Genomic DNA, 11789 nt, shown 5'->3' with positions numbered 1-11789 from the left:
CCCTCTCTCGCTGTCTCTCTCTCTGTCAAATAAATAAATAAAATCTTTAAAAAAAAAAAAAGATTTGAGATCACATATGTAGAGTGATCAGTAGAGAGCCTGGCATATAACAGACGGCCAATTAATGCCAAATGTTGTTGTTACTGCTATTATTATTTAATGCCAGTTTGCCTTTTTGATTCTTCTCTCCCTCCCCGGCTAAATTCCAAGTTCCTTAGGAAGCTTTACCTTTCTTTTTCTTTTTTTTTTTTAGATTTATTTATTTATTTTAGAGAGAGAGAGAGAGAGCACACATGCACTCAGGGCGGAGGGGCAGAGAGAGTCTTAAGCAGACTCCGCACTGAGCGCGGGGCTTGAGATCATGACCTGAGCCGAAACCAAGAGTCGGGTGCTCAACCAACTGCGCCACTCAAGCATCCCAGGAAACTTTACTTTTTTAAAGATAAGCTATTGTAGTCAACTTGGTAATAGCCCAGTTCTGGCTTTCCCTTTCAAGTTCAGAAACTTCTCAGTCTAATCTCATCCTTGTTATTTTTCACTCTCCAAGCCTGGCCCAGAGCAAGGGCCAAGGGTGCTCTAGAAGCTGGACGAGGAAAAGGATACCTGAGGCTAGCGGGAGCAGGGAGCTTCCCTGGAGGTGGAATGCAGCTGATCCTTGAAATAAAAGGGAGGCTTTGGTGGGTGTTCCGAACAGAGAGATTAAGCTGGTAAATGGCGAGGGTTGGAATTCCAGAGAGCTGGATCTGGTCCCAGTTCTGTTATTTCCTGGCCTTGTGACTGGCTAAGTCACTTCCTCTCTTTGGGTTTACTGAAGTTCTCATTCTGTAATCACAGATGGATGGCAAAGGTCTGAGAATCTCCTGAAAACAATGCAAAATGTTGTGTCTGAGCAGTTTTGGGCAAGAGTGTTCACGGCTCTCAGCAGATTCTCCAAAGTCTGTGACCTCCCAGATTTGTCAATTTTTCTTCCAGTGACTCAGCATTCCCCGTGGGTTCTGCTGCCCACTGCTGACTCACCAGCACCAGCTCTTAGCAGCCCTTGTCTGAGCTCCCCAAGAGAGCATCTGATTGGCTCAGCCAGGTGCAGGGCACCGTGAGGACTGTGGGCAGAGTTCTGGGGCCTGGCCATGTCCTGGGGGCCTGCTAGCCTCCAGAATAGACTGGCTGCCGGAAACTGTGCTCAGACCCAGCCAGAGGGTGGCAGGGCCTTGAGGTTCCCAATGCCACTCTGGCTTCCCCAGAGGGGGTAAGGCAACATCGGGCTCCTTGGGAGGTCTTTCCATTCAGTCTCCTCAGCCCCTAGTACAGTGCTTGGTAAACGCTAGGTGCTCCATAAAGATACTGCTTAAACACCACCAAGACGGCTACTCGACAGGCAAACGAAGTACAGTGGGAGCAGTGAGGAAGGGAATCTTGACCGTCTCCTAAACCATAGGAGAATCTTCCCTCTTAGAGTATCATTTTAACTGGGTTATGAAGGTTTAAATGAAGGTTCACTAGGGCAAACAATTTGAGGTAAGGAAAGGCCACAGAGTTGTGAAACTGCCTGGCTTATTTAGGCTGCCCTGAAAGAGTGGGGCAGAGGGACGCCTGGGTGGCTCTGTCGTTAAGCGTCTGCCTTTGGCTCGGGTCATGATCCCAGGGTCCTGGGATTGAGGCCTGCATCGGGCTCCCCGCTCAGCGGGGAGTCTGCTTCTCCCTCTCCCTCGCTCTCTGCCACTCCCCCTGCTTGTGCTCACTCTCCCTCCCTCTCTCTCTCAAATAAATAAATAAAATCTTAAAAAAAAAAAAGTGGGCATGGGGACCATGGGCTAGATGTTCAGCATCCCTGAGGGGTGGTACTATGTCACGGATGCCAAGTGGGGGAGATGTAGGAAGGAGAAACAGACCAACAGTGTCAGAGGCCAAAGGAAATGAGGAGGGGGACCTTCCAAGTAGGAGTTTACAATCTGCTTTCAGAAAGCCATTCAGTGGAGGGCTGGGCTGGGTTAGAGTTAGTCTGGAGGGAGAGTTGGGGACATGGTGAGTGTAGGCGACTGTTTCAGAGTAGTGGAGGGGAAGTGAGAAAAAGCACAGAGCTGAAGTGAAAATCAGGAGCGAGACAAGATTTCTTTTGGATGGGAGAGCCTTGGGTATACTTGTAATCTGAGGACGAAGAGTCAGTGGCAAGGCAGGAGACTGAAGATAGAAAAAAGGAAAGCATACCTGATGGAGCAGAGTGCTAGAGGGATGACATTAAAAATATTTAACAATTGCTAAGACAAGGGTGAGGAACAAGAATGAGGTCACAGGAGCTGATTGGCAAAAGTATAGGAGGGTTTAGCAGCTAACGTTTAGTCTCCTACAGAGAAGAAAAGGCATTTCCTCCTCAGAGATAGAAGTAAGAGGTAAGATAGGAAATGAGCATGAAAATAAAGATGAGGTAGGGGCTTGAGCATTGTTGACAAGATCTAGAATGTAACAGAAACTTGAGACGATGAAAGCTTAAACAAGATTGGGTGTGTTTACATAAATAAAGTCTGGAGGTGGACCACGTAGAACAGATGTAATCACCAAGGACCTAGGCTCTTTTTTTTTTTTTCCTTACCCAATTTCTTTATTTTCAAGTCTAGTTATTGAAGATTAAAAATGTAGCTGGTAATTAACAGTAAATGTGTTTATGCCAAAACTACATTACAGTCAAGTTGTAACACAGTACATATAGATGGATTTAATGATGTAAAATCATTTCTTAAAATGGAACTGTTTTCCTAGTATTGTCTTCAACTATAACCATTGTGATTTCAATGCTATTTCTTTTTTTTATTATTTTTTATTCTTATGTTAATCCCCATACATTACATCATTAGTTTTAGATGTAGTGTTCCATGATTCATTGTTTGCGTATAACACCCAGTGCTCCATGCAGAACGTGCCCTCCTCAATACCCATCACCAGGCTAACCCATCCTCCCACCCCCCTCCCCTCTAGAACCCTCAGTTTGTTTTTCAGAGTCCATCGTCTCTCATGGTTCGTCTACCCCTCTGATTTCCCCCGCTTCATTCTTCCCCTCCTGCTACCTTCTTCTTCTTCGTTTTTTTTTTTTTTTTCTTAACATATATTGCATTATTTGTTTCAGAGGTACAGATCTGAGATGGATCTAGGCTCTTATCTTCTTGCTTTGTCATCCTTAACAAGGCTTCTACCTCATGGTCCATGATGGGTTCTTGAGCTCCTGCCGTCATGTCTGCAATCCAGGTAGCATGAAGAAGAGAGTTCGTAGGATTTAACTGGTACAAATCAGTAGAGCTTTTTCAGTAGTAAAATCATCGAAATACTTCTCCAACAGCTGGTAATAGCTGATGACTCCCTGATGCCCACCTCCCCATCCCCCCAACTCATCCCCTGGCTCAGTTGGGACCTTCCATGGCATTCCCCCAGCACTCTGGCCAGTGTCCTGGCATATCTGTTGTTAAATATTTGCACTGAATGTGTCTCTTCAAGGACAGTACCTAGAGTTCACAAAATGGGCACTTGTGCCTTTATCACATTGGCCAGAAACAGGTCCTACGGTTGCAAGGGAGATTGGGAAATGTAGTCTTTATTCTGGGTGGCCATGTACCTAGCCAGAAATGGGGGGGGGTGTGTGTGTGTGGTTGACTACTAACCATCAAAATCAAGGAAAAAGAGGCGAAGGATACTAGGAGACAATAGCAGGCTCGACCCCATGGGAGGACACCACAGGTGCCCAGTAGCACAGAGGGCTTTGTGAGCCTAGCTGGGATGGTTGATTCTCCAGCTGATATCTCAGGTGGGGATAGGAGAGAAGAAATCAGAGGCTGGGAATTGGTGGGTGGGTGACTGAAGTATGAGGGGGAGAGGGGTCCTTGGGAAGGGCTGATACTTGAGTGTCTGCCTGAAGGGCCCAGGGGAAACTGAAGCCTGGAGGTCTTGATGAGGGAGATGCTGGAGGGAGAGAAGCCTGACTTGGTTGTTTGAGACACAGAGGTGGTGGTGCGAGAGGCTTCCAAGGCAGGATGAGGTTCCAGGGTGGCTGTTTGGGGAGCCAAGTGGGTGAGCTGGGCCTTCACGGTGGATGCCTCTGTTAAATCAGCTGTTCTGGCCATGGACCCTTTCAGGTGGAGAAACAGTAACAGAGGGAAGCCCTCTGGCACCAAACGTGGAATCCAAGTGGATTTGGCAGGTGGGGGTCTCAAGAAATCTCAGGCACTAGAAGTGGGGCCTCATGAGGAATTGGGACCCAGAACTGGAAAAACCATCAGGATCACTGCTGGGATTTCCAGTATGGCTCACATTTCTGAGGATAAAGATCTTTTCAGTTTACTGAAAACTTGAGCTCACGGGAGGAAGGAAGTGAAGGGGATTTTCTTTGTTCTTTAAAAATTTCCCATAATCTTTTTCTTTAAAAAGTATCAAGTAACACATGGACATTGTAATGAGTGAAATAGTGCAAAGATGAGTTAACCCAAGTCAGCAGGCTCTCTTCCCACCTCCAATTCTGTTCCTCTCCTCACCAAAAGTCCCACCACTTTGAAGGGAGACAGGACAGGAGGGCTTTGCTGCCCCTGTGCACATCTGGACTGGGGGATCCTGAAGCTCCCTCACCAGCTCCGCATTCCCCTCTGGGAAGTCAGTGGCAGGGCTTGAAGTGGACAATGAGACTTGGGCCTTGCTCTGCCGGTATTTTCCTGTAACCCACCTACCTCCGAGGCCTGTTGCATACCAGTGCTTTCTCCTTCTATCTCATGTTTCAAAGGCACTTCTCGTATCAGTGTTTTGTCTGGGCCAGTTTCCTTAGTTAGCCATCATTGTTTGGCATTTGGGATCTTTCCAGTATCCGCTGTCATAAAGGGTCCTTCTGTAACCACTTTGGATAAAATATTTCCAAGCTTTGGATTATTTCCCTGGGGGGGGGGTATATAGCTAGAATGGTATTATAGGGTCAAAGGGTCCAAACAGTCTCATAGATTTTTGTTGCCTATGCACACAGATGGCTAAGAAGGTATTTTAAGAGATTTAAGCATCTACTGACTTGGTAAAAAATGACAATAATCCACTTACTGTTTTTTATATTCTTCATTACAGTTCTGTCCTTACAGGGAGGGAGATGGATGGAGGATCATATTTTTTGTGTTCCAGGTATGCAAATGAAGGTAGCAAAAGTGCATCTCAAAAACATTGACTTATCCCTCTGGTTATGAGAAAGGGGGGTATTAAAAAAGAATTGTGGTTGGCTCACTCTGTCATTAAACAGCTCTGAGAGCTCAGTAACTCCACCAAAGCGAGAGCATATGATCAGAAAGTCTGTAAGCTACCTTTTGGCGTGGAGTCTTTGTCATTTCTGTATGGTACACAGGGATGCTTTGCTGGAGCTGAGAGACAGGGCTGTGTCCTAGAGCCCCACCTCCCCTGCCTTTATCTGGCTATTGGGGTGATCGGCCCTGTGCTTGTGCCTGGACCTAGAATGCCTGCCACTGGGGCAGCCATGCAGCCATCTGGCCACTGAGGCCAACAAGCGAGGCACCCAGTTTAGATCATACCTTGTCCCAACTTTACTCAGCCCTCTTGTGTCGCCCACTGTGGTGCACACTTCCCTATCAGCTCCCCACTGGGAAGTAAGAACCACAGTGTGGGGATAGTGGTAGAAGAGGTGAACCAAAGGCCCTGAGACCTGTCTGGGGCAGGTTCCAGTTCCTAAAGGAGGAGTACACATGGTTGGAGGCAGATGGAACCCTGGGTTTGCCCCTCTCTGGTCAGGTGTGCCCTTGGATAAATGTCTTTCCCTCTCCTGGTCCCAACTTCCCCTTTGATATAATGATGGAATGGGACTAACTGACATTTAAGAACCTGCCCTAATAGGCTGAGAATTCCCTCCTATCCTTCCCTTGGGCTAGGAGGTACTTGCCCTTGGGAAGGGGCAGGGGTGGGGTCAGACCTCTGTTCAGAGCCAGACTGGGTCCTCCACAGGTAGAGGGCAAGTGGGTTTTGTGTGGGCCACCTGGGCCTTTCGTACTCTGGAAGGAGCTGAGGGTTGAGGGCTGCACAGTGTGGGGCCACTTCCTTCTCCAGCAAGGCCTCTGGCTGGCACACAACCAGGTTCTCAAATTCCAGCTTCACTTCTCCAATGGCGGAGCCACTTATTCTTCCCCATCTTACCCTCCACTTTGTCCAACCCCAGGACAAACCATGGTTAGGACCTCGGGAGGGACTGTATTTAATACTGAAAACTTGTTTGTGGGTCATGAGAAGTGATTGTTAACAGGGAAAATCAGGGCCCAGAGTGAAGCTACACGCTGGCCTGACCTAGGTAACTATATAAACATCATTTAGGAGACAACGTGTGCAGGGTGGTGAGCTTGAATAATGACCTTGAGAACTTAGATAAAATCGTTAACCTTTCTTAGTTTGGATTCTCACCTAAAAAATGGAATAGAAATAATCATATAATGTTATTTCTTTCTTTTCTTTTCTTTTTTTTTTTTTAAGATTTTATTTATTTCTTTGACAGGGAGAGAGACAGCGAGAGAGGGAACACAAGCAGGGGGAGTGGGCGAGACAGAAGCAGGCTTCCCGCAGAGCAGGGAGCCCGATGCGGGGCTCGATCCCAGGACCCCGGGATCATGACCTGAGCCGAAGGCAGACGCTTAACGACTGAGCCACCCCGACGCCCTTACAATATTATTTCTATTTAACTTCTATAATAACAGAAAAGGGTACCTCATAGAAAAAAAACGTGAGGCTTAAAAGATATTTATACATATTTTTACGTTTTAATGTTGACTTATTTAATTACCACTTCTCTTCTTGGACGAATTCTCCCCTCGCACCACACGTTTCCCACCCCCACCCCGTCGCTTCCTCCTCCCTCCTCTCCGCCCCCAGTCGCTCACACGCTGCGGGGAGCTGAGTCAGGCTGCGGGGAGAGCGCCGGCGGGCCTGGCCGGGGCGGGGCTTGCGCCTGCGCAGTGCACAGCGTCGGGGCGGGGCAGGTTTATAGCCACAGAGGATCACCTGACGCTCTGCATTGCAGACTGCGGAGTCGGGCGTCGCCATGTACGCTCTCTTCCTCCTGGCCAGCCTTCTGGGCGCGGGTAAGCCCTGAGACCCTCCAGTGTGGGGAAAGGATTCCCCGCAGTACGCAGCCCACCCGACCCGGAGCGGACCGGCCCGGGCCTCGCCCCTCCGCTCCCCGTTGGGGTTGACGAGGGGCGCTCAGTGCGCAGGCGCGCGCTGCGCAGATACCGGTGGGGCGGCGGACGGACTGTGGGAGGAGGGTGGGAGACTGGCCGCCCAGAAGTCCCCCCGGCCGGCGGCTCAGGGCTGGGGTCGGGGCGAGTGGGCTACGAGGGCGGGACTGGAGAAGTAGCATTTCCCTCAGGGTTCGAGTTGGTGCCGCCCGGTGCCTCCCCACAGCTCTGGGGGTGGGCCCCTAGGGTGACCTCTCCTGCACCTGTGTTGTGCTTGGGCCGGGCGCACGTGATCGAGATGGACTGGAGCCCCATCCCGCGGGACGCACTTTGGCCCTTGGCCTGAGTTGCCCTAGTTTTTAAGAGTGTTGAAGTTGCAGAAAGCACATAAGTATGTCATCTCTGTTGATGTTTATCTTTACCTATGTATTTTCTCGATCCTACATCTTGAAGATGATACGGGGTTTTGTGCGGATGATTTTGCAATGAAGTTCACGTTTCATCTCCTTTAAAAGGTCTTGCACAGCCGCTGGCCCGTTTTAGCAGCGGCCTTTATCTTGGAAAATATAAGTACGTGAGGAGCTGTGCATAGGCGTATCCTTACACTTTTTTGTTGCCCTGAAATAGCACTGATGGTTATTAAAATCGTTGCAGGCTATGAAGGCAACACTTGGGAACCAGCTGCATTGCCTTCCGGGAATTAGAAGGATCCCTCCTGCCCTCCCCGTGTTACTGTGACCTTTCTCAGTTACTGTGCCCCAAATTCATGCCTTCAAATCTTAACCTCTTTTAAATCATCGTGGTAAAGGAAAGTGAGTGTGGTTGAGTACTTATCAAACTTACATCGTTTTATAGTGGAGCCAGATTTTAATTTCTATACGGAGAAGATCCTAAGTCTGGGTTATTGTCAGGTATTACAGCTTACGGAAAGGAAATAAACCTGATCGTTAGGGCCAACCTCAATTTCTGTTTCTCTAGTTAACTGTAATTAGGGGCTAGCTTCCATTCTATCATGCAGCTATTCAGATTTCAATAAATAGTAATAAAGTGGAGTTGATGGAAAACCAGAGATACAGGCTACTTACAAATGAAATAGATTTAAGATGTTTTTCTCATGTCAGAGCACCTCCCAAGAATGTGTCTTGACTTTAAACCACGCTCTTAAACTTGTTTTACTTGTCTGCTGTGAAAGGTGGATCTGCTTATAAAGATTTTCGATTTTATAGTCAGTGAAGAAATTATTTCTCACTGGGGTTGATAATACTTGCTATTCCATGGTCTGTAGAATAAACTAATACTAGTCTCTAAATTTTCTGCACTGGTTGAGAACAATTTTTTGTTCTGTATCGAACCGTTGTCCTTATTGGCAGTGAGTCACTCCTCACAAGACCCTTAGGAATTCTGAATCACTCAGATCACCGGAAGGGGACTTGTTTCTTTTGAAATGTAAAATCCTCCGCTGGTATAGTTGGGAATATGGTTAATCAGAATATTTGGTTAACATAAAAAACTAATGATGTAATGTATGGTGATTAACATAACAATTAAAAAATAAAAAAAAAAGAATATTTGGTTAACCAAGAGACTCTCTTCCCTTCCCTGAACATTTGAGTAAATGGGAATATGTTACAATTATAGGCCTTGTTCTAATCTTGCTGCCCGGCCTTGGGGATTATCCCAAGGTTATGAATTTCTAATGATACTGAGTTAGTGAAGGTGCATAGTGACTGCAGCCATCCTCCACTCTGAGAGGTGCTTCGAACTTGCCGTTCCAACATGGCTACAGAATGTCGTCCTGAACCTGGAAAGGCTTTGGGGTGTGTGTGTGTGTGTGTGTGTGTGTGTGTGTGTATGTTTTAATTTTAACTTAATTTTATTTTAAAGGTTTTATTTGACACAGGGTGGGGGGAGAGAGCAAGCACAAGCAGGGGGAAGGCAGGCAGAGGGAGAAGCAGGCTTCCTGCTGAGCAGGGAGCCCGATGGGGGGGCTCCATCCCAGGACCTTGGGATCACGACCTGAGCCGAAGGCAGCCGCTTAACCGACTGAGCCACCCAGGTGCCCTCTTATGCATTTTAATGATGTCCTGGTGATTATAGAGATACTTGGTTTTGAGGGGGTTTTTTGTTTGTGTTTGTTTTTGTTTTTGTTTTGATTCATCGGTGGTGCCTCCCTTTCCCCCACCTGATGAAGAAAGGAAAGTAATGGTATACTGAGAAAATTGGAGAGCATCTAATCTAATCTCTTTGTAAGGAGTGAAGGCACTGATGTACCCCCAGAAGTGACTCTCCCAAATCATAGGCCATTTGCTGGGGAAGTCAGGATCAGAACCCAGGACTCCTGACAGTGCTTGTTCTTTCCATAGCCTTCCATCAACACTTAGGTTTTACAAACTGACTGGGTTGTAATTTACATACCGAAAATGTGCACATTTTATTTTATTTATTTTTTTAAAGATTTTATTTTATCTATTTGAGAGAGAGAGTGCGCGTGTGCATGCACGAGCATGGGAAGGAGCAGAGGGAGAGGGAGAAGCAGACTCTCCGCTGAGCAGGGAGCCCGACGTGGGGCTCAATCCCAGGACCCTGGGATCATGACCTGAGCTGAAGGCAGACGCTTAACCGACTGAGCCACCCAGGTGCCCCAACATGCACATTTTAAATGTACAACTTGATTATCACAGAGTGAACATCACCATTGTAAGCAGCCCCCAAGGTCAAGGAATAGAGAGCATTACCAGCATCCAGAAGCCCCTGTGCTTCACCCATTCACTACCCTGTTACACTTGCCGCAGAGTAAACCACTTTATTAGCTTCTAGCACCGCAGATGTAAAAATAACTGTTTTTGAACTTTCTGCAAATGGAATCATATGGTAAGGGCATACTGTTGGGTGACTCCTGTCGTGGAAAAAGGCAGGGCCAGTGTTAATGAGGTGATATGTGTAAAGCATGTGGCATGGTACCTGGGATGTGGTATGTGCTCAGTGAAGCTTAGGTGCCCTGTTACTGTCACTTGTGTGGTAGCTAAGATGGTGTGTGCCCAACACTGAGGCAGGTAGGCTCTCTGGGGATGCTAGAATGTATTACATATACATATATATTCATTTGATAGCTTATTTTTATGATGATTCAATACATGGATTTATGGTGCAACCTGCTGAATATCAGCAGAACTTCAGTTCTCACCCAACAGGAGTTTTGGATAAATCCCATTTCTTAATTTTCAATCAATAATCAGTTTTGTTCTGAAAACATTAATGTAATTCATGAAGGGTTTATTTGTATTAACCAATCAAGGATTTGGTAAGTGCTTTAGTTGGATTTGACAAGTTGTATCCAGTACATTCTACAAGTGGTTCTATGAGTGGAAGTATATTGGGTTGAGTGGTCTGGATTTTTCTAGATCAGGGAAGGGAGAAGTTGTTCCTCCATTTTCTTGGTTTGTGAAACGAGAATGGCCAGGCTGGGGCTTGACTAGATGGGGAAGAGGGAGGACGGACAGGGTTGCCACTGGCTGGGGAAAGCACCGAATGAGGCATGGGAAGCCCCCTAAGCCAAGACCATGCCACCTGGGCAAGTGTGTGCCACAGCTTTTGGAGACAGTCTTCTAGCATGGGCATTCTAGATTACTGGATGCCAGGCTTAGTAAAGCCTTGCTTTCTGGCTCCTGTTTGGTTCTTCCACCAGGAAGGACTGAATTTTCTTTAAATCAGAAGAGAATACTAATTATATTACCCTGCCTTTCCCTTCCCCCCCAAATAATTTTAAAATAATGGTGAAAAATACAGTGATTGGGATGAAGAATTTGGTTGTTGCAGAAGTACTAGTTGCTTTACTTTGTTGTTGTTGTTTTCCTGTGAAGTTCAGAAAATAACCAGAATTATGTTCTGGGTAACAATTTGTGTACTGAAAAATAACCTTTGTACGCTCCATGTTCTCTTATGCAATTTGTAAAGCAACTGTAATTTTTTTTTTTTAAGATTTTATTTATTTATTTGACAGAGAGAGACAGCGAGAGGAGGGACACAAGCAGGGGGAGTGGGAGAGGGAGAAGCAGGCTTCCCGCGGAGCAGGGAGCCCGATGGTGGGGCTCAATCCCAGGACCCTGGGATCATGACCTGAGCCGAAGGCAGACGCTTAATGACTGAGCCACCCAGGCACCTTGCAATTGTAATTTCTTACGCAATTTATAATTTCCTTGAGAGGAAACTGGAAAAGAATTTTATCATGTCACTGATAGCTGTATGATCTGGGCAAGTTAACACTGTCCTTTCTCATCTGCAAAGTAGGGTTACTGATTATTCCAATCTAATAAGGTTGCTGTGAGGCTTTAGTATTTTGCTGTATAGAAGGGCATAGGTAGTAGGTCCTGTAAGGTTGGCTGCTATACCATGGATAAACCGTATCATGTTTGTCAATGTCCTTGTTGTACCTGCACAAGCGACTCTCCTCTGCCCTTGATTTTGTGATATCCCTTGGCTTCTTTCATTTTAAAGGTCTTAAATTTAATAAAACCATTAAATTGACTTATAAATGTGTGCGCTGTGTGTAATTCCTGGGTCAGGAAAACCAGCCAGGAGAGGCAGGCAGCAGTTAGGAGGGGG

At 46.7% G+C, this 11789-nt stretch overlaps 1 protein-coding gene across 1 annotated transcript in view; it reads left to right on the top strand.

Annotated features, from left to right (window-relative positions):
* Positions 1-6936: 6936 nt before the first annotated feature.
* Positions 6937-11789, top strand: part of PSAP (prosaposin) — a 33884-nt gene continuing 29031 nt past the window's right edge. The window contains exon 1 of the mRNA XM_045878018.3: positions 6937-7091. Within this exon, the coding sequence (XP_045733974.1) occupies positions 7052-7091 (40 nt within the window). The 5' untranslated portion in view covers positions 6937-7051. The remainder of the gene's footprint in view (positions 7092-11789) is intronic.

Source organism: Mirounga angustirostris, unplaced genomic scaffold, assembly GCF_029215605.1.
Source record: "Mirounga angustirostris isolate CCGP_5_RB_7025 unplaced genomic scaffold, mMirAng1.0.hap1 SCAF_6, whole genome shotgun sequence".
Taxonomy (NCBI): Eukaryota; Metazoa; Chordata; class Mammalia; order Carnivora; family Phocidae; genus Mirounga; species Mirounga angustirostris.
Note: the sequence above shows the minus strand (reverse complement) of the source record. Positions and strands in the feature narration are given on the sequence as shown.